The 23,291-nt window shown below is 37.9% G+C and overlaps 1 protein-coding gene across 1 annotated transcript; it reads right to left on the reverse strand.

Annotated features, from left to right (window-relative positions):
* Window positions 1-377: 377 nt before the first annotated feature.
* Window positions 378-12,356, reverse strand: gga3a (golgi associated, gamma adaptin ear containing, ARF binding protein 3a). The gene is made up of 17 exons (XM_069167105.1): window positions 12,320-12,356; window positions 10,860-10,944; window positions 10,622-10,697; window positions 10,421-10,519; window positions 10,208-10,331; window positions 9,918-10,021; window positions 7,963-8,043; window positions 7,626-7,763; window positions 7,344-7,425; window positions 7,010-7,135; window positions 5,904-6,116; window positions 5,707-5,774; window positions 5,207-5,616; window positions 4,373-4,581; window positions 3,108-3,277; window positions 2,805-2,915; window positions 378-2,197 (listed from the first exon to the last, which is right to left on the reverse strand). Exons 1-17 carry the CDS (start codon window positions 12,354-12,356, stop codon window positions 2,087-2,089), a joined length of 2,244 nt encoding a protein of 747 aa, XP_069023206.1. The 3' UTR covers window positions 378-2,086.
* Window positions 12,357-23,291: the final 10,935 nt, after the last annotated feature.

Below are 23,291 nucleotides of genomic sequence, written 5' to 3' on the forward strand. Positions count from 1 at the left end.
ACTTTTTACTCCCTAATGAAAATATTAGGGCTGACAGGGGCAGAGTTACATTTCCTTCAGTTAACAAGAAAGTGGTCTGCTGTTTTTGGTGACAGTAATAACTAAGTCCAGCTTATTGCGTGTCTAATCATGTGGAAAGTCCCATTAAGGTCACTGTGTCCTTATGTAGTCATTACGACTTCCACTTTTCCATTTCCTCCCCTGTGGCTGCTAAGAGGTCAACACACACACACACACACACACATTTTACTTCAGTCAATAATGTAAATATGATTGATAGCCATTTGAAATAAATCAACAATGTTGTGGTTAATACACAGCTAAGTTGATATTAGTTTTTAAGCACTTGAAAATAAGGTAAAATGTGAAAAGTGTAATACAAATAGATCCTTATTTATTTTTTCATGCACAGAAATAGTTCTTCAAAAAAATGACAAGTTAATTTAACACAAATAAATATTCTTATAAGATATATGAAGAGGATATCCTGTAAAGCTCTAATAGCCCCCAAAAGACAACAAATTAAGTCACAGTTTTGGATGAACACATGGTAAGAGTAATGCTTTGAATTAAGTTTTCCCCTCTGATATACTGTATTTTCTCAAAGCTTTTTTTTTTTTACTAGTTTGAAACAGAAAACTCCAACACAAAAAGAGATTTACACTTGACTCAAGAGAAAATTATCTACCCCTCTTGCTTGGTTTCTAGCCAGACCAGGTCAAATGTATATATGGCATTTTAGCTTCAAACAATATTCCTTTTTGTATGTAGAGCTGCACTTCCTTACACATGTCCACTTAGTGTATGCAGCTGAGCCTTGCACTGAATAGCTTGTGCTACATCTGGCAGATGATATTAGTCATCTTTTCTTTGCCAGATGTAGCACAAGCTGACTAATAGAGATATTAGTCATCTTTTCTTTGCCAGATGTAGCACAAGCTATTCAGTGCAAGGCTCAGCTGCATACCCTAAGTGGCTCAAGGCGACTGTTTTATCCAGGAGGGATTTCTATATTCAATCCAGATTTCATAGCTTGGACATGGAATTAATCTGAACAAACCACTGGCTTGAAAAATAATGTAACATATTCTAAAATGTCTGTCTGAATATTTGGTGACATTAAATACTCTTAGACCATAACTTACTTGTGCGTCCCTCACTGCAATCATAAGAGGAGCATGCAGAGGGACTAGAGCTGTCAATTGTAACACCATAGAGTAAGTCAACAACAGATTGGATACCTTCCTCCCAAAACCAAAATAAATACATTCATGATAATAAATACTGAAAAAAGATCCACATAAAAACAACCCCAAAACAAATAAATCTAAAAACAGCGCTAAGTAAAAGAGTTTGAGCTACAATTTGGTAAAAAATTTTTTACAGAGGACATATTCTGTTGTAACCGTGTGCCATGTTTGTAGAAGTAAATTGAGCATAACCGATTCCCATGATTGCCTACTATTTAGCAACAGAGGGGCTCTTGTCTGGTCCAGTCCTATATCTTTAGAATTAAACATTTTTATTATACTTATTAAGCAGGAAATCATGTGAAATTCAGGTTGTGGTCATATGTTCATAAGACCACGACTTCACAATCTCCTTTAAAAAAAAAAAAAATTCCCCTCGGGATTAATAAAGTAACTACCTAACCTAACCTAACCTAACCTAAACATGTGTTTTTGCTCTACTTAAGACTTCCTGCCCCTCAGAATAAGTTATTATCAGAATATAAAATATGATTTGGGAGACCGGAGTAAACTGAGAGCAAAAGGGTATAATAGTACTAACAACTTAATAATAAAAATATAAAACTTCACCAAACAACCACCATCCACATTCAACTAGCCCACATCATTTGTTACTGTATCTCACTGACTACTACTGCCATTGTAGTAAAGTTGGATGTACGCTACAGAACTTTGGCTACTTCAGTGGGCCATCTCAAGGTCCATTAAAGTGTATAATATATTTAAGCTTTCTCCAAAAGCCTTCCTTTTCTGCCCTATTTTGACCTTGTTGGTGTACAAACTGAATTGCTGAAGAAGTCTTGTCGTGTCTGGTCATCCTAAATGGGTAGGCGTGGCTATAGAGCCCCCCATCTATCAGCAGGCGGGAACTCATCCACCTCCCCCACCTCTGTGAAAGGCTGCTGTCCCAGAGTGAATGTCAGCTTGTATCTCATCCTAACCTTTTCCTGCAAAACATAAACACAGACACACTCAGCTTGGCAGCTCTCTTTAGCTTTCTGGAACACAAAAGTTTGTGTGCACTGTACTGTTCATTACATCCTCAAAGGAATACTGTATGATTTGAATCATGGATAAAAACACAGTTAAGAGGTGCAGAGTGCTCTGTCAGTGAATACAATGTTTAAAGGTCACATATTTCACACCTTTCCGATGGTTTTTTTGCAGTCTTGATCCATAAGAAGATATTTTTTGTGGTTGTTAGTACAAAAAACATATCAATACAGATTTACATCTCATCTCTGAGGCATCTCTCTGAAGCTCCACAATGGAATAACTGCTCTGTGTTTTCTTTCACATAGAAGGCTGGACAGTGGCTCGATTGGAGGGTGGATGTATGACACGAGTATCATTGTTTGACATCACAAACTGACCAAAGTCCAAACGGCACAGCTGCGGAATAAAGTCTGTGTGCAGTTCTCTGTGGACTGAGTGTTTTGACACTATTTATATTGCCTACAGACATGCTTTATATTAAAAATGGAAATAGAAATCTAAATGTATATGTTGTGCAACCTTTTATGCATATGAACATCAAAAAAGGCTGATCTCTACCTTGAGAGGATTGGCAAGCAGCATGACCTGAGTGATGGCAGCAGGGGGAAGTATTGGGTTAAAAGGAGCCAGCTCTGTGCCTGAAGGTGGCTGCAGTCTCACTTTCATCGTCTGGACAATGGGCAGAACAGAACATCCATGTACATTAAACATAAGCTGCCACCCACCTTAATTTCATTTTCACAAAAATATTCAATTTCATGAGTGGTACATCTGCCTAAATGAATGCTTCTAAATATAAATCCATACTGTGTTGCTGCCTATGCAGTAACACAGATTTCATACATGCATGTCAGGTTTTACCTTGGGCACAGCAGCTTGTAGAACAATGTTCCTGACAGGCTGTGGGGCTGTGTTAAGCATGGATGCCACCATCACCAGCACATCAGACCTGCCGGGTGGGCAGTCAGTCGCAAAATGCAGTAGAACACAAACTCCGTTTTTGTCATATGCTGTCAAAGGACACACTTTACCTAAGACACATAAAGGAGAAAATAAAAAGGTGATCACTACATAGGTTGTGGGGGCACACAGGACTCTCGTCACCCACAGCCATTTGAGTCAGCTAGTGTTTTAAAGCAAAGACCCTTTTTTTTTTTTTTTTTTTTTTTTTTTTTTTTTAATAAATACAACCCCTCATATTGTTTCAAATACTCTGGTAACTCATTTCATTACATAATTCAGAATGTATAAAATATCTCAATTGTTATAAAGGGGTATAATTTCACCCGGTCTCTTTTTCTACCTTTTAATAAATTCGCCACTGCCACCACTAAGTGGTAGTAATGTCTCATGTTTAGATTTTCAGTCTATAAAAGAAGCTGTTATTTTGAGACAAGAAACAGTTGGAAGTTTACAAAAATTACCCGTTACATGTAATAACAATCAATTATTTAGTTAAAATCTCTGTGGTGATTATCTTCTCTACGGGGTATTTTCATTACATGAGGAGATTAGGAAAGAACTTAATTTTAGACTTTAATTGTTGAAAGGCAACCAATTCTTTGAATCACTGTGGTTGTCAGAAGAACAATATCCACTTCATTTATGTCATTTTCATTTTTGAGGATATAAAACCATTTTTCAGGTAGAATTGGACTCAACTACTAGTTTATGGAGATTTCAAAGCTTTTTGCAGCCTCCTATAAAGCCTTCAAATTGGTAATTTTTAGTGGAACCTAAATTAATTTTTTTTTTAACTAATTAAACTCATGTGGAGTGGCCACCAAAACATTAAGGCCCTTTGGAGGTTTGATTGCTATCCCTCCCACAGAGCTCTGATCTCCACGACAAACTAAATCCAAAGGAACAGTGGAACAGGTGATTTGATTTAGGTTATTTTTTTCTGTTTAATGCATACAAATAATTGGCATGAATTTTGAGTATCCTTACTTTTAGTGCCTAAAACTGGACCCTAGGGTCATGAACTAACTTGCGACTAATTTGATGGCCTTTCATTATTCATATTTTTTGTAAAACTTGTCTATACACCCAAAAATATAAGATATGTGAAATATTACTCCTAAAACACACCCACATAATCATAAAGTTTACTTCCTAGGACTTACTTGGCTTGATGGCATCCAAAGGGACAAACACATTGGCCAGGGAGACCTCTTGTACCCTGCCTGGACTGGCCTGGTTTAGGGGGATGATGGGGGACAGAGAGCGTAACAGAGGGCTGTCATCTGCCTGACTCTTGGTAGCTGGAGGAGTAGACCTTCCTTGCATTCCTCCAGTGATCAATGAGGTGGATGTGGTGGAGGTGACACTAAGACTGGAAGACAGAGGAGCAGGACCATGCAGACCTTCACTCCAAAATGTTTTCATTCAAAATGACAGGCATAAACACGTATAACCCATGATGGCACTGGTAACAAAAGGAGAGTGAAATAAAATACTACCTGCAATTTTAAGACAAATATTGCAGTTAGGTTTATTCATTAATAATAGAATGCAAAGGCACTTGGCATCATATTAACAGACACTGATACAACACAAAGGACTCTTATATGCCACATGTACAAACTATTCTACGTTGCCTAGTTACAGTGTAAAAAACACTGTTACGTAGGTATTGGTTCACCTAAGTTTAAGTCTTCAGGGTTAATGGAGTCTTGCGTATCAGTCTGCCATTTACGAACTAGTGCTTGAAATGCACTTGAAATTTCATATTGCAAAATATTGTTAAGCATCTAAAAAGCTCCTTTAAACTCGAGTGTTTAGACACCCATTGAGGCCAGGCCAGTGGAATTTCAAAAATCGCAAGAAAGAACCAAAGGCATGCACCATTTACTGAGTTTTTCAAACAATTGGATGAATCATGCAAGATACTATGTGTAAAAGATGGATGAACTGGCCCAGTCTACCCAGTTTTAGCTCATGGAACATGTATTACTTACTTATTAGTACTGCCCAGATCCAATAAGGCTAGGTCTTGCAGATTGTGATTGAGAGAAGTTGAGAGCAAGTGGGAGACTCCAGATGACATGGAGACCGGTTGTGGAGTGACCGGGGTGACTGAGGGAGCAGAAGTCATGCTGAATGGCTGAGGGGGAGAAGCTGAGGCCATGGTGGTGAGTACTGAACTGAGAGGTTGTGGGAATATGACTGATGTTGTTGAGACAGATGCTGTAGAAACCGCAGGTGTGGAACAGACAGGGCCTAGAAGGTTTAAGGAAGAGTCAAATGTCTGGGTAGGACTAATTGGAGCTATTGTTGTAGAGAGGGCATCTAGAAAGAGTGGAGATGTAGAGAATGCAGGAACTGTCAGCAAAGTGGTGTCAAGAAGACCCAAATCTTGACTGGAATCCTGGAATGCATAGTAATGAAAAACACTGTTATTTCCAAAAAAATATAGTACTTTAAATGAATATTAATTATTTCTATTAATTTAAAATACCTGTAAAGATGGCAAATGATTGCTCAGGCTTTTATGTGTTGATTCACTAAGAGCAGGTTCATTGAAGCCTGGACAAAAACACAAATGTCTCAAAACATGTCATATTGAAATGTAAAGACATTTTCATACAGTTAACGTCCCATGTTGCAATGAAAAAAAAATTACAATGATATCAACGGCATCATCCTGCATGCTACCTAAAGACAGCAGCTCTTCATCCAAGAGTGACAGTGCTGCAGAGGGTGCGCTAAGCCTCCGGGACTGAGGGTCAGTGGCAGCCGATCCACACAGCAGGTCAGCAGGGAAAGACTGCGAAGATGCTGGAGGTTGCTGCTTGGGTGGGGAGTGGTTCTGAATGTCCAGACCTACCAGATCAATCAGAATCTCTGACTGTTTTGTGCTTCCAGTGCCTGTTAAAGAGAGAAAAAACATCAGCACTACAAAGCAAGTTTATGTTCTGAATGTACTTGATTAAGTGTTACAACTTGTCGTCATCTATTTGTCAAGCACAGTTTAAAGGGTCAACACCGTTTTTACATTTCTGCCAGCAGCAGCAGCAGCAGTGACACATACAGATGTGAGTAAAGTGCATACTATGTTTATTAACTTGTCTTCCAAACGTTCCACTATTGTTGTCACTGGTCTGCTTTGTGTGCCTTCTTACCCTTTAAGAGGTGTATTTATGTTTGACAATACCTCTGTTGTTCTAAGAGTTATGTTGAATTTTGATTACCTTAATAGTATCATATAAATAGTAATTGCAGTGTATTTTGTTTATCCAGTTAGTAATGATAATTAGTCTTTAGTGCAAACCACACACACACACACACACACACACACACACACACACACACACACACACACACACACACAGTCCTGATGTGTTGGATTTAAGGACTGTAAGCAATTGTGCCCGTGTACCTGATGCATCCAACTTCAGTAAAGTTCTGTTGAAGAAATTCCAGTCTCCGTGTCCTGACCCGACACTACATATTGGTTAAGACTCCTGATGCAGCTAAATAACTCCCTACAATAACAGTAGCCAAAGGCTGGTTCTTTGCACACATTTCAAAACATAGTCTACAGGTTTCTCCGCCTATGAACATTTATTGTGGTGACAGTATTGATAATTTTTTATATGAACAAAATGAAAGCCAATACTATATATTCCACATGTTGACCTTTAGGACAATTGAAAACATGTCAAAATCTAACTTACCAAATGTACCAATAGTTACAGTAATTCTGCAAACATACAATGACGAGGTGAACTGTAACTTTAAATTACCCGTTTAAACTTTACCTTGATTGACTGATGTTCGTCTTTGTTGTGCTGCTTCAGTCTCTCCATTGATGGTGTCACCTTCCACAATCTTCTTATAGGAATGAATGACGTGGGAGAGGTCATCGCTGGCCTGCAAGATGTCTCCTGATATGTGCATTTAAAAAAATACACCAGGATGAGGTTAACATTCTGACAAAACAACAACAAAAAAAGATCATATTTTTGCCCCACAGTGTGAACTGTGTGAGCAGAATATGGGTCTAATTGGATGTTGGTTTCATGGCAGCACAAGCAAAAGTAGCAAAGAGGATGTCAACAGAACCAACAGGACCAAATTACAGGATTTTCTTACCCAAGCTGCTGTCATTGTCCTCAGTCTCAGTAGCAAGCTGAAACACTGTTTGCTTGAGCTTGTCACAATCACCATACAATTCCTGGAAAAACACACTTGTTTAAAATTTACTGGAAAAAAAAATGTACATTTTAAATCTTATCTACGAACTGCTGTCACGAGATGAAAAATTGGAAGTTTTTCTTTTGTAAGAGTTTTTCAAGAAAGGTCAATTAAAGTCTAAAGACACAAGTGAATTTATTTAAAAAGATCATTGGAGTCTAATTTGACAAGAGAACAAACCCTAATAAGCTCCCTGTCTCCATCCGTGGAATCTTCTGGGCTGAAGTGCGTTAGCATCTCATTAAGGAGTTTAACGCTGTTGTTGATTGCCTCCAGAGTGCTTTTTTGCTTAGTTGCTTTCTGTCTTCTCACCTCGTCCTGAGACAAAAAAAAAAGACGGAGTTTAATTTTGTTGACTCAAGTCATTAAACCTGATTTGAAAAGCTGAATTTTGAGGTGGAAATCGAAACGTGTTCAGCACATTAAATTTAAATTTTCAAGAAGCAAGCAGGCAGAACTCTGGTTTCATTAAAACTCAATCATAACAATTAAAACATTTCATTTGAAACCGACACACCTCCTTGACCATGTTCTTGATGAGCCGATTGGCCTCTTGTAGATCTTCAGGCTTTTTGCTCTTCAGTAGCTCTGCTAATCTCTGCAGCGAGATAAGAGAACCATTAGTGACCATTGACTCGTTCACAGACTGCAGGGAAGCCTTTCCAGCTCCCAGACCCTAAAAGAAAACAAACTTCACATAAATAAACTGCAGTCAACACAAAGTAAACAGACCGTCGGGACATGTTTTTGTGGGCTGTAACCAATGATGTAATTCGCCTTTACTCACTGACACAAGTGTGAGATAGTGTAAAAAAAGAGAGGCAAAGAGTGAGCTTCTCTTCTTCTTTTAAACTTTCCAAACCTCCATACCTTCAGCATGTGGTGGAATTAAAACTCCCATTCAAGAATGAAAACACCATTAAAGTGTATTGCTATGACAGAAGTTTACGGTTTGTGGTTTCTTTAAAGATTTCATTTATAGGTAGATGAGAAAATTTATGTTACTTACATATTTGACTATGAAAGGTTCAGTGTGTAAGATTTAAGGGATCTATTGGCAGATATTTAACATTTTCTTTCATCATAAGAACATTTTAATTTGTGTATAATCACCTGAAACTAAGAGTCACTGTGTTCTTGTTACCTCAGAATGAGTCATACATAAGAACAGGTCCTCTTTTACAGAGTCAACCATGTTGCACCACCATGTTTCTCCAGTAGCCCAGGATGGACAAACCAAACACTGGCTCTAGTGAAGGCATTTTGCACTTTTTTTTCGCAGCCACCTTAGATTCTCTCAAACACTTGGAAAGGCAGGGTGAAGTGATAGGTGTTCAGTTGGTTGCAATCTGCAACCTCACCACTAGATGCCACTACATCCTGTGTGTCCCGCCAGCCCAGCCAGCTACTGCCAGGCCTATAGGTCTACATTGAGTATTACTTGGATAATGGCGATCAGTTATCAAATGTCTGAGGTCCGACAAGTTCAGAGTTGTTACCAAAAAGACACACAGGCAAACACATACAGACCCAGAAACTGAGATGGAGAGGGAATAAAAAAAACAAAACAAAACACTGCTCTTCATCTTTTCAATGATTGCCATGATATAATTAGAGGCTACATTGGATTTCTTACATATTGCACATGTGATCACAGATCTTTTCCATTTCTATTTTTGCTGGGATACGCGTGTATCACGCATAAAAAAATAGGTGTCTCATCTATTGTCCAGATGGCGTCTCTCACACTGGCTGTGTGGCTGCTCTAACCTGTGAACATTAGCAACGAAATGAACATCAAGACGCTCGACGAGTGACACACACACACACACACACCACACAAGCAGTCTCCGAGGCCTAAACAGTTACCTTAACATAGTGGCTGCAGAAGAGCAAACAGCTTTCTGTCCGCTGTCTAAAGTTAAAGTTTATACAGAGCCAGTAAGCCAGTTAGTTGGAGGTGCTTGTCTTCACTTCACCAGTGCTTTACCAATGCTTACCAGCACTTCTGAAATGCCTAAAGGACTATTGCTTAGCCAGCAGCTAAGCTACCCTGTCTTTTCTGTTGCTTTTTATTCAGTGGACAGATATGAGAGCTGCACAGATCTTCTTATCTAACTCCCAGCAAGAAGGCGAAAACATTTTTTTTTTTTAAACTATTCCTTTCATAGTTTTAAAAAGTGGATCATCAGTCTATCAGGCTTAATGTGCAGAAACTCTTGATACTTGACAACAGAGGTACCAAATGAAAGCTACACTGAAACCCACAAAAAAATTGTACAGTACGTGCAGTAGCAGTACAAGATTGAGTATAACAGATAGACAGCATTATCTTGATGTTGATTATGATCTGTGCTCCACCAATAAAACAATTACATGAACATAAGTATCTGTATCAGAGATAAGACAAGAGACATTCAGTGAGCGAGCTGCAGTGTTCACACAGTGACATCTCAAAATAGTTCCCCTTACCTTGCTCTTCTTCTCGTCATCAAATACAGGATTCTTTGGTCGTGGAGAAGGTGAAGGAATTAATGTGGCATCATGAGAGATTTCTGGATCAGCTAAAACAATACCTAAAATACAATGACAACAGACAGTTTCAGGTGACATTACCTAAAGAAGTGTAAATCACAAGACAGTGGTAAATGTCCGTCCACTGTATGATTTTTGGAAGTCACTGCTCAGCAATTATATTGTTTTACTGTATTATTAAGTCTTGTGGGCATATTTTAACAGTTTGTCAGTAGTTGATGTCTCACCCTGTGACTTCAGCATCTGATATGCTTCACATATCTTTGCTTCATCTGGTAGAAACACTGTCCAACTGTACAGCAACTCAATCACTTTTGTCTTCACCTTTTCTGATACTTTGTCTCCAAGGTACTGAAAAATAAGAAATGCATCATATAATTTACATGATATCAAATGTAAATTTGCATAGTTATGTAATAGAGGGCTTTTATGTTACTTACTTTGGGTGAAACCACTTTAATAAGTTCATTTAAAAACTTAAATTTGCCAACTTCATTGTGAAACCGTCGCCCACAGTTCTTCATACAAGCCTCAAGAACCTACAAAAGTAAAACAAGCTTGAATGAGTACGTTTGAACTGTGAGAGGTTATAATGAAGGACATCAGATTAAAAAAAACAGTGAAGTGATGACACTACGGACCGTTAATGCTTGCATCGCCTCCCATTCCTGAGGAGACTGAATCTTGTATGCCAATAGTCTGACGGATATTTGTGGACTGAAAAATATCACAGAAAGAAATAATACAATACTAACTCAATAACCCAAGCAACATAAAGCTCCTTGTGTGGAGCACAATGAGGATACTGATGAGTAGATTAGATAAGTGTGATTCAGCGATAAGGGAAAGATTGGGTTTGTTGAAAGAATGTGGCCATACCCTTCTAGCTCCTTATTGATTTGATCACAGAAGCCCATAATGTACTCCCAGTCTTCCTGTCTGTTGGAGGGGTTGGTGGCTTTGTCTGAAAAAGAGGAGATACAATCTCTCATGACCCCCGTAGCACATTTTATGCCAAAAGTTATAACTCAGTCCTTGGAATGCTAATTAAGGCAGGAGTCTTGTGATCCCTTCGGAGACCATCTTACAAACAATGCAGTCATTTGCAGTGAAGCTCAATTACCTTACTTTGGTACAATTTTTCGGTACTTGGCTTGAGTATTTCCATTTGATGCTACTTTAATTCCACTCCTCTATTTCAGAGGGAAATATTGTACTCTTTACTCCAATACATTTGTTTGGCAGCTAATGATTTGACACAATGGATAATAAAACAGGCTTTTAAATTAAAACACATTGTCATGGATTAAACCAGTGGTTTACAACCTTTCTGTCTTCCGACGTCTTAAAAACAGTGGTAAATAGTGATTTCTCCACTAAACTTCTCACATGGTTTCATTTTAATAAATGTTCTAAAACTCAGAAATTTCAGCAAATATCCAAACGTCCAAAAACTGAAAAGAAATTTGTGAATCAGAACTTTTTATTCTTTCCTCTCTCGGTAATCATCTGGCAACACCTCACATTTATCTGCTGTCCCTGGATATAAAACTGGATATAAAGCAGGTTAAACTCGCTCCACCTGCAGCAGCTACAACTGTAACATGCTGCTTACACACTGATGCTTCACTATTAATAATCTAAAGATGCCATATATAAAAAATATATCAGTCAGAGGGACCAAACAAACCAGCACCTTTTACTTTATTATGTTAACTGCTGCTGACAGCCAACTTATGTTCATGTACTTTTAAAGTAGGAATTTATGCAGGACTTTAACTTGTTATTGCGTGTTGTTACAATGCTGTTTTGGTCATTTTTTATTCTAGTAAACAATATAACTACTTCTTCCACCAATGGTCAGTTGTTACCCAACAGTTTCAGTTTATTTTACCTCATGAATTGTCTCTTAACCCAAGACACGAATTAACTGCTTCACAGCTGTTCCTGTTTCAAGTGCTTGAACTTTAAGAGGAAAAATGCCTGGGGATGTTTGTGCTTCTCCAATAGGTAAATCCTAAAGCGTACTGTGGGTCACTACTTAAATAAAGTAAGTGCATTTTTGCCAGCAAACCGACAATAATGAAACATAACATACGTAAATACATAATAAGCTGGTTTTGGCACTTGACATCCAACAGTTACCAGCAAACTGACTGTTAGCCTCCACTGACAACACAGACGAATTATCATTACATTTTCAGCCACAGCCATGTCACGTGAGTCCAATATTTCAATATTTCGGACACCTACGGTAAGGCAACACATACGAGCACACCTCTAATATTAATAAACGTTGTGGGGAAAAAAAAAAAAAAGAGTTTTAAATATGTACTTACTGAGCCAAGACTCCAGTGACTCTCCATCATCCGCCATATTTGTACTCTGAGCAAACAACGCGTGACTCCTGGTGCCTTCACGTGCTGTCGGACAACTGGGAATCTGTGCTTGCGAGTGTAACGAAACATTTCTGATCTTTTCCGCTGGTTTCAAAAACATAAAACCAAGACATGAGCTATTTCTTAGCAGTCGGCGGAGACCAAAACAAATCTAACATTAGCATTAATTGAAATTCTAAATGATGACAATGCTCTTTCATGTCTACTACTTTTTATATTAGCTGTGGAAGAAGTATTTAGATTCTTTACATTTGTAAAAGTAGGCTAATACCACAGGGTGAAAATACCCCACTACAAGTGAAAACCCTGTATGCATTTACTTAAGTAAAAGTAGGCTATGTGGCCTGGTATTATTTTTGATGTTTTAGGTTTTATAGGTTATATGCTGAGCTAATTTTGACAACATTATTTACTCCTGGTTAGTACAACCACAGTAATGCATCATCTTCTATAAAATCATTGCATCTATTTCTATTGCATCCTCACTGTCCTGTGAGAACCATACATCAGCCCTGTGGACAGTTTTGTGAGACAACACATTTTTCAGGTAACCCAACTGGTTGTTTTTTTTAATAGTTTATTTAGTTTAAGGAGGAGGATACTTTTCTGAACCCTTACAGAAGCATTTAATCCTTTAGTTTATCAGAAACATTTGAAAGGTATCAAAAGTCAAATTTGTCATTTTGCAGAAAAATTAACCACACCAGTGTTTTATATGATGTTTTTGGATGTTCAATATTTATTAATATTGCTGCATTGTTGTGTATGTTGCATTTCAATGCTGTAGTTATGTAGGTTGTGTTAGTTATAACTACCTCAGATACTATAAGTGAGCATTAAACATCATGATCTATGAGCTCAGCGTATAGTTGTAGCATGTTTGTAGAGATAACCTCAGAAGCTCAGAAAACAAACATGTTGTCAGTTTTGTGATGATGCTTTTTCCAGCTAATCAAAGAGGGGGGTTTAGGAGAATTCTTTTCAACCAGTAAGAGAACATTTAATCCTTCAGTTTAAAATTCGAACTCAAAATTACCAAATTTAGAGATGCATCATTTTAACTGGACAGGAAGTGTATGAAAAATGTTATTCTGAAAAAGTAATAAGGAATTAAAGTTGTCTGACAAATGTGGCTGATTAAACAATGCAATTTGCCCCAAAAAAGTTGTGGAGTACAAACATAAAGTTGCATAAAATGGAATTACTCAAGTAAAGTAAAAGAACCTCAAATCTACTTGAGTAAATGTGCTTAGTTACATTCCACCACTGGCTAATGCTGCTAATATTAAGATAAGATAATACGTCAGGGCAAAGTATAACAGGCTGGGGCCGACAGAATTATTACTGTAGTAAAATTGTAGTGAGGCTCCAAAAAATAGATGCCAGACTTCCGTGAGATTATTATACTATTTATTGAACTTTTGAGATAACAGCTTTAGTAAATAAATAAACTACGGCAGAACAATATTTTTGAAGACCACCGGTCAATAATGGCTGATCGCCTGCTCTGTGTGACAGCATGTTTCTGTCTGGCCTATCGTCTGTCACTTTAGTCTGCCCCCCTCTGAGCTTGAAGATGAGGCTGCATGAACAATCTTGATCTCTGAATGTCCTCAATAACTGTAGTGGCTCCAGCTCAAATACAATATGGTTTACAATGTTGCAACACAACAGGTGGCTTTACATGTCTCAGCCAATGAAACAGACTACTGAAGGATGGCTTCATCAGCTAGTACATCAAGTGATCTGTTGAGGAGTCCAACCAGATACTTTCTCCTGCCAAGCCCTATCCCTCTGTGCTCTTCAGGCTAATGGTGTGACTGGCAGGACTTCCAAAGAATTCCACATTTAGCCCTCTTTCTTGAAATGTATTTTCAGCTTAGTCAACACAGCCCTTTCTGGTCTTTTGCTGCCAATGTCTCATCCAAGATTTAATGAAGGGTTATCTGTACAGCTTTTTGGACTTCCAGATGTCACAGCAGCTATTCTCTGAGTTAGTCCTGTTCAATAACCCTCATATGATCAGTTTACTTTTCACTGAGTCAGTTTATAGTTGTCTACCTTGACACACATATCACAGTCTGACTTCCTGTCAGATAAAGAGTCCTCCCCTCGTAACGCTGTGAATGAAGCAGCCTCTACAGCCACTGCAAACACATCTGTCCATCAACTCTCTTGTTTGGTATCCCCTCTAAAAAGTAATTGATTTGTGCAGGGTTATATCCTCCTTCACATCAGAAGCCTGAGAAAATCTCATCCAACAGAGAGAACTTGTCTGTATTTCATGTTTACCAATACTGATACAGCTATTGTTGGATCAACTTTGAGCAACTCCCGTGGCACACAGATGCAGTCTCACTGCTTGATCCAGTATTTTCTAGTAATAAACAACCTCTTCTTGGCTTGGCCCTTGAAAGGGATTGCTTTGAAAGGTTGAGGTCACCTCCACAGTTAGTTCAAATTTTCAAGGCTTTCAGGGGGTGGTCGGTGGAGACAGGAACACACACCCTTTATTTGGAATATGTAATGGAGACAAGTGTGTTCATGGTCATTAACCCATCATACGGGTTTTAGTGAGCATGCAGTTTTTGTCCATTTGTTTGTTAAATGCTTTGTGTTCAACCATTATTGTAACTTTCAAGACCCCACAATCATGCCCACTTTACACAGCATCTGGCCAGGGGTCCATACCGGATTTCAAATCATCTGTCTTTGTTTTCATTCCTTACACAGACTGTCACATTTAGAATGTAACCTACAACTAAATACAAAACCGTGAAAACTTCTGAGGAAAAGACTCCCTGTGCTCTTTTCCCCATGTTCGAGCACTTAAGCCTTTCTGTATGACAGCTGACGTTTCACTTCACAAAAGGTACACACACTTTTACCTTTAGACATGTTCAGATAACTCAAGCATACTTTGCCCTTTTTTCCACATTGTTGTGCACTATCTGTCAATCCTCGTGTCCTCTGGAAGACACTTTGGATGTGTGCATTCCTCAATATGTAGGTTCATTGAATATATGAATATCTAAAGTCCAAGAATAGCAGATAAGAAGACACCCAGAGTTTGTGGGAAAAAAAAGAGCTGTGTACCATGACTGTTACATGTGGTAATCCTCTGGGTGAGCTGTCATTCTAAAGTGGTATTAGGATGACTAGGATTTCAATAAGCCAAAATATCCCGGATGAATCTCCTCCTAGTCCAACTGGTAGGAGACTCTAAAGCAAACCAGAACACGCTGGAGAGATTATACGATCTGTCCCAGAAAACCCTTGGGATCCCCTAGTAGTGGGAGCTGGACAACATGGCTGGAAAAAGGACGCTGACACCATGACCTTTGTCAGGATAAGCAAAAGATGGATGGATTGAAACTTTGTCAAATCTTTGAGTTATCACTTTACTATAACTATTTTAGCTTTGTGTCAATACTGACATAACACTTAAGGACTGGAGGAATATCACTGGTGTTAATTAAAATAGCCTATTTTTTTCAATCACACTGGTTGATATGTACAAGCTACTGAGGTTTGAGGGCAGCAATCCCCACTTCTTGTGAGCAGTCCACAGCCAATGCATTGATGCTCCTGCTGTTGTTTTTACATCTGTAAAGTCTGCTCTTCCATACTGTTCTTCCAGCTAACACCAGCCTGCCACCACGTCATCTTGTTGATAATGATTAGTGTTGCATATCACTGCTCTTTTTTTGGACTGTCTGGCCATGTGGTGGAGCTCATATCTCAAAGATCTACATAGCGTTTTTATTATGTGTTGTCACGTTTAACCGTTAAATACAGCAGGGTTTTATTCTGTGAGCATCACAGTGGGCCATGGGACTCTTTTATCTCCTTTGTCTTTTGAATTGGAGGGTTTGTGTAGTGAGGAGTAACACATTAATAGAGTTAATTGAGTTTATTTGCAGGCTTTTAGGGTGTTATCGTGAACACACACAACACAACCACAGAAGCGTTTGATGTCTCATTTCAGCTTAGAGCCCTTTTTTCAACAACTGCTGGAACAACAATTCTCTTTTTCAATTTAAATTAAGACATCAGAGAGACAGGCCCATTATTTCCAGATTGGAAACAAAATGTATGAATCATAACAATAGCACATCCTTTCATGTAAAAATAACAGACTGTAATTTTTGTTGTTTTGTTTGTTGTTGTTTCTGTTGTTCTTCATGAGTAATTCAGTTGCATGTCTGTAGCCAGTCAATAAAGCTGTGGGAAGCTCAAGGCTGACTACTGAAGCATTGAGTGCTGTTCCAGCAGGAGCTCTTTATTAAGTGCGGAGTCTTAGCTTTCATCGCTGTCACCAAAACAAAAAACCTAATGATTAGTTTAAAAAACAAAATAAAGGGCAATATTTGATTTTTTTGTTTGTTTTATTTTTGCAGACATCCCCCAATTTTCAATCTTGAAAGGCTGTTTATTTCAAAGTAGTTTTTTCTCATATTCTGTGCCAGAAATCTCCACTTCAGTAGCAGTTATATACACCAAACTTTCCAATTTATTCCCATCGGTATTCTGAAGGTTTTACTGAGGGGTTGAGTCATACAGTATATCATCCAAAGCCTGATTTATATAACATTTTATTCTTAAATTTTTGTAAAAATTTACATTATTTTCTGGTTTATGGAGTGATAAAAAAATAGATATGCAAAATCCACTTTGCATTTGACTCACGTGTGTGAACAAAATGAAAAAGGAGTTTTGAGTCTAGATTTATCAATGTTAAGATATCTGTTCTGGATATGTATGCAAATTAGTGCATGTTTCATTGGATAGATAAAGCGCTGGTTTGACTAGGTTCAGAACTGATGCATTCAAATGATCATTGATTGGTGTTAAGGGTCCTATAACATTCCTCATACATTACACCACCACCACCATCACCACCACCAGCCTGGACTGTTGTAGCACAACCACCCTGAAGATTTGATAGGTTGGGCTCACCAGTTATCTAAATTGCTGCAGCCTTTCCACCAGGCTGAACTAATCTGACCATTCTGCTCTGACCTCTCTCAACTCACTGAATGATTTTTGGCACCTCTCAGATTAAAATCTAGAGGCTGTTGTCAAATCAGCAGAACTACTCAAACCACAAACTACATGACTTTATGCATTGCACGGCTGCAGCAGGATTGGCTGATTGGATGACTGCATGATTGCATGAATGAGCTATAGGGGTAAAAGTGTTCCTTATAAATATATATATATAACTCACACCCCAACTTCAGTCACACGTGTTTTTTTTTTTTTTTTTTTACTTACAAATTAAGTAGCAGTAGGCTGACCAGACAAATTTATCAATGTGAGATACTTCAGATTTTTGTGTATTTAGTGCCCAGACAGATCCTCATTGATCTGGCAATTGAATTTAAAAGCAATGATAGCGATGCCTGTATAAAAGTGTCTGCGAGGTTGAGTTAAGGCTTTGGAAAGACTGAGTGACTGTTGTAGATACAAATAATTTTTTTGTTTAAGTATGTCCTTATTGTGAAGGGGGAAAAAAAGCTACAGCCTTTCAAAGCACAAAGTTAAAAAGCTTGAGTTTATAGTTCCATGCACAAAAGAACATTGTCATCCTCAGATGTATTTTTTTTAAAAATAATAATAGCCCTTTTAAAAATAACTTGAAAATGCATTCTTCTTTTTTTCTCATTGTTTTTGTGCAATTATGTTGAGGTTTTAAATGAGATCACTGACTTCATGCTGATGTAATTTTCAGGAGACAATAAAATGCAGGACTGAAAAAAGAAAAACACAAATGTGCCTTTACGGGCTAATCTTTTGAAATGAAATCTCTCAAAATTTGTCATCAGCAATAATAATGTGTGTACTGACAATTGTCAATCTACTTGCAACAGAGCATAAAATCCCCCTTCAGTGCTCACAGTCTCTCTGGTGAGGATGGCTCTCGATCTACTCTTTGTTTGTGCAGCTATTCCTCAGCTCTGGCCTGACATATATTCCCAGGAAACCAGCTGTCAAAATTAGCAGCACAAACAAACAAACAAACAAACAAACAAACAGTAACTTAAACCTCAAAACTGTGTTTATTCAATAAATAACAGTGACCTTTAGATGAGAAACGAGACATTCAGAGAGACATTTGAGACTGAACAGTCTCAAATGTTATTCTGTTACTGGCGAAGGCCAGAGGGAGATTCAAGTGGGTAGATACACAACATGGAAAAAAGTAAAAAAAATACAAATAAAAAAAAAGTCAACTTCAAACTATGGACCATATTTTAGTTTGAAAACTCTGGGACTGTATTATAGTGTGGATGGGCAGAAAAATAAACTTTTGAAAACGATGATGCAAGCCCCTACTTTCATTTACTAACTGGATGTCCTTCCCTGATTCATGGTGAACCTTTAAGCTTATGCAACCTTTTCTCAAAAGAAAAACAGGACTGCCTGTGGTTCATTCAACATGAAAAATGAATGACAGACATCGCATCCAGTATTGGAGTGCTAACATGCTAATGTTAAACCAACATAGTGCTGACCATGTTTGTTAACTTAGATAAACATGCTAGCATTCTGACGTTTGCTAATTGGCACTAAAAACAAAGTACACTGCAGGGAACATTCTTTGTTTTGCATGTAGCTGGTCATGTACTGGACACTTTTTTTTTGACCTGATGGTGGAGTTGAAGGCAGAAATTACAGAATGATGAAAGTCATTAGGATTTATCATCTGGGGACCACGCTTGTTAACGTGTACAGGTAAGTGTTGGACCGACCAGCTGACTGTCATCCGAGATGATTAGTAGAATTGTGAATTGTGTATATGAGCCACTATCAGGATTTTTTAGCATAATTTGATTCACAATTGCCACAACAGTATGATTCAAGTTTAAGATTTACACCATGTACTTCAGGATAGTTGACTCGGGGTTGATTGTCACAGACAACGTAGGAAGTATTGTGAGACAGACCAACTCATTGGTGGATTGGATCGCTTATATGAGATTTTCAGATAACAAAGGACATCTTTTCCTTTATTGGGTTATTTCAGAACATTGCACTACATTTGAAGTATTTAACTCTGATAAAGCGTTAAAAGTTACTAATGAAGGGCCATAAAATATTTGAAAGAATAAAGTTTGTGCTCAAGTTTTCTGGTTTACTTACAGAAACTCTGGCCAGAAGGAAATCCTAAACACACCTAAAAATCCAGGATTGGGTTGCACGAGCCATTCATGAAAGCTATTACTATTTGCGAGTGATATTTCCATAATCTTTGTAACTTTCAGCTAGTTTCAAACCAGTGTTATCAAAAAAATTAAGTTGCAACGTAATAACATAAGAAATGAAGGTAAAAGGAAAGTGCTGCAGAACTTCAAGCTGTAACTTAACTTTCAGAAACAAATGACTAAACTAAACTGCCAATCTTTTCCTCGCATATGTATTCTTTTGTTTTGCTTATGCATACAGGAAAAAAAATATATATGTTAGCTTGCATGCTGTTCATGTGAGTGGAAAGTATTGTGCTTGTTTTTGTGAAATATATTGTAACATCTTCCTACTTTATATACTCATCAAATGTGATATGACTGAAGTGTCATGTCAGATATGGCAACATTTTTCATAATCTTTTTTAATTTTTCAACACCGGTAAGTCATACTTAGCGGTTGACTTAATTAGCATTGACACCTAACAGGGGGTGGGTGTTAACACTGAGAAGTTAGAAGCAACTCATTGCTATGTAAGAATGCAGCCTGTTTCAATTGTGATTCCCAGTAAACACTGTAAATTTGAAAAATTAGAATTTACAAAGAGCTGGTGCAAATGGCTTTAAGCATTACAAGGGAACCTTCCACACAGAAGGTAGAACAGAATTGCCAGAGTTTGCTGACAGAAACTAGCGTGATCAGAGCCAAGAACCTGCCCAATCCTCATACATTTTCATTTTATAAATGGATCCTGTAAATAAACATGACAATTCCCAGGCCAGTTCTGGGGTTTTAAGTCGGTGAGGGCTTTCATACACAAATTGTGATAAATGGGCAGTAAGGGTTTTTTCAGTAGCCTGTTTTATTTAAGTCCATGAGCTGTCCATCACTGCCACTAGTGCTGCTGATCAGGGCCACATCTGCAGACAAACAGTAACAAATCCCTTATCTTTACACAAGAGACACAAAGTGGAAGCAGGCACAGGCAGCCTGTGGCATCCAGTAATGATCCAATCACATCTGTTCATAGTCTACAACTTTAACTCACCTTAACAGTCTTTGCTGTTACGGCTGCTCTGGTCACTCGTATAATTTTGTATTGGGTATTTCCTGCACTACTGTGTATATTTATGTGAATGTAAGGTTGCTTCATATCCAACTCGAGTGTAAATGACTAAAATGTTCATTGTAACCGAAGGACCTATTACGACCAGTTAAGATGGTTAAATTAAAACACCATTTATTGGACTGTTGATTTGACACAACAAGCAATAAGAGTATTTTTCACGATTGTCTTACATCTTAAAAAATTACTTTAAAAAAAAATTGTTACAATTTATATGATAACGAAAATGATAATGAGCTGTGGTAATTCTACAGTGACATGTTAATTATTTTGCTGTCATAACTTACAGTGTTGATTAAACGTTGACATACGTCTCAGGAACAAAGTCAACTCTCCCACTAAGCTATGATTAGTATCAGTTCTTGTTAAAATTTTTGCAGAAAATCTGCAGAAACAGAAGATAAATGCATTGAATGTAAGAGAAAATACAAAAAAAGAAGATCACAGGAGGTAACATGTGGTTCATTTGTGCATGAATTCCAGTAAAATTGAAACAGAACAAACGGCAACCAAAAGAAAAAGCCATTTTGACAAACCTCAGCCAGGAATTCTACATCAGGTTCCCTGCTGTGGTTTGAATGACTGCTGCAACTTGAGGAGTTGATTTGTGTGTCCTCAATAGGAGAGGGCAACGTGATGCAGAGTCTGGGCTTTCTGTGGCGATCAAAGTCTGACAACCTGAACAGTTTCATCTGAAGTCTGAGTCTCCTGCCAGGCAATACCAATTTATTTGAGTGCCTTCCATTTTGTTCAAACAAGGACACTGAAAATGTTCTATTGTGGTGGAAATGAAATAAAAAACTGTTTTCACACATGAATGTCAAGAATAGCCAGAGACTATTCCCCCTCAAGAAACCAATATTTTTTTTTTAGGATTTGTTATACAATATTTAGACATAGTAGGGCTATTTCACCTTCAGGGCTGAAAAATTGCTGGTCTTAAATGTCATTACTGTCCATTTTATTGTATTCTTCCCATATCACTTTTATCTTCAAACACTGAAAGAAGACTTATTCAGAAAAAACGAAAAGCTTTCTTTTCTCCAAGAAATGCTAATTTACTATCCATGGTGATCCAAATTAGTCATTTTCAGTGCTTTCACACTTGGCAGGGCATCTCTTGTACCGAGTGGAAGATTAAAGTCATTAATTTATGGTACTATAAATAGTAGGAATATAAATCTGAAGAGGTTACACTGTGCTGTTACAATAATTTCAGAAATGTCTGGCATTTTGCATAATGACTAATGTTAGTTCCAAAATTGCTCGCTGACTCTTTTTGGAAATCAGGCACTGTGAAAGAGCAGTGGCAACATCCTTCCGCAGGAATATTTCTCACATAACCTGGTCAGTTTCCAAACCAAACCAATCAGTGTATCGCTGCTCACTGATGGGGTTCAATCATTCAGACTCAAAGTGAAACAAGATGCTGTACTGAGGTGACAATGCTGGCCACTGCTTCTAGCCTCAATCTGATTCAATAAATGAACACTTATTTACCACTGTCATGACATAGACCCTCACAGTACACATCATAATAATAAAGAGACCTTACAAACCCAACAATTCAACCCAACAGCGACGTTGGGGAGGAAAAACTCCCTTTGAACAGGAAAAACCTCCGACAGAAAAAGGCTCAGAGGTGGGCGGCCATCCGCCTCGTGGCAGTGTCACTTCTACCAAGCAGCAAATAACTTGGCACAACATTATGGGCGAAGCAGATTAGAGAAGTATGAGTAGCTCTATTTTAGGTGAGTATCATGGATTGTATAATCATTTGCAGGTTTGCACTCATGCGCATGTTCTTCCTTCTCATAAAAGAGTATGTTTAATATCCGCACCATTTTTAGGTTTTTCTGCCATGCCCCCTTGACAAGGACAAACATTTTTAAAAAGATGCTGCACCATGGAAGAATGAGAGCTTATCAAATATGTTGATGTATTAAAAATAAAATGCCTCATTATTAGAGCCGCGCTGATTAATGACCAACTACTCACACCAACTATTTTGTATAATTGATTAAATATACAATTTCATTTGTACCTTTCTAAATTTGAAAGTGTTTTGATTTTTTTAGTCCTCCATTATAATAATGAACTGAGTATCTTTTGGTTATGGACTGTCGGTCGGGACAAACATTTTTTTTTTAGGCAGGGGCTTGGGCAGCTTTGGAAAGACTAGTTGACATTTTTCATTAGTTTTTGCCATTTTAAAGACCAAGCAACTAATTGGTTATTCAAGAAATTAAGAGTAATTGATCATGAAAATGCTCATTATTTGGAGCCATACTCAAAACATTTGACTGTGAAATGTGTTTCTGTAACCCTGTAAGTTTATGGTGTACATAAACTCCAATATCCAATTTAGGTTAGAAATGAGAAAAAAAAAAACTGATGCTTAAACTGATTGTAGGTGTAGTAATTACTGAGTGAAGCTTATAACTGCCTACTTTTGTACGACTGAGAAACAGGTGTATGGGTATGTGTTTACATGCATCTGTTGTTATTTTGATTGAACACATCTGTACTTGCGAGGATGTGCTTTTACATCTGCAGCAGCCGTGCACACTGCTCCTCAGTCGTTCTTCTCAAACAGCA

This window comes from Embiotoca jacksoni, unplaced genomic scaffold, assembly GCF_022577435.1.
Source record: "Embiotoca jacksoni isolate LCO1_2020_lvr unplaced genomic scaffold, fEmbJac1.0.p SCAF_4, whole genome shotgun sequence".
Lineage (NCBI taxonomy): Eukaryota > Metazoa > Chordata > Actinopteri > Embiotocidae > Embiotoca > Embiotoca jacksoni.

Coding starts and splice junctions, on each gene's coding strand:
- gga3a (XM_069167105.1), bottom strand. CDS start 12,356: ATGGCGGATGATGGAGAGTCACTGGAGTCTTGGCTCA. Junction 7,764..7,962: donor TCAAGAACATGGTCAAGGAG/GTGTGTCGGTTT, acceptor TTTTTGTCTCAG/GACGAGGTGAGAAGACAGAA. Junction 7,136..7,343: donor GGACAATGACAGCAGCTTGG/GTAAGAAAATCC, acceptor TGCACATATCAG/GAGACATCTTGCAGGCCAGC.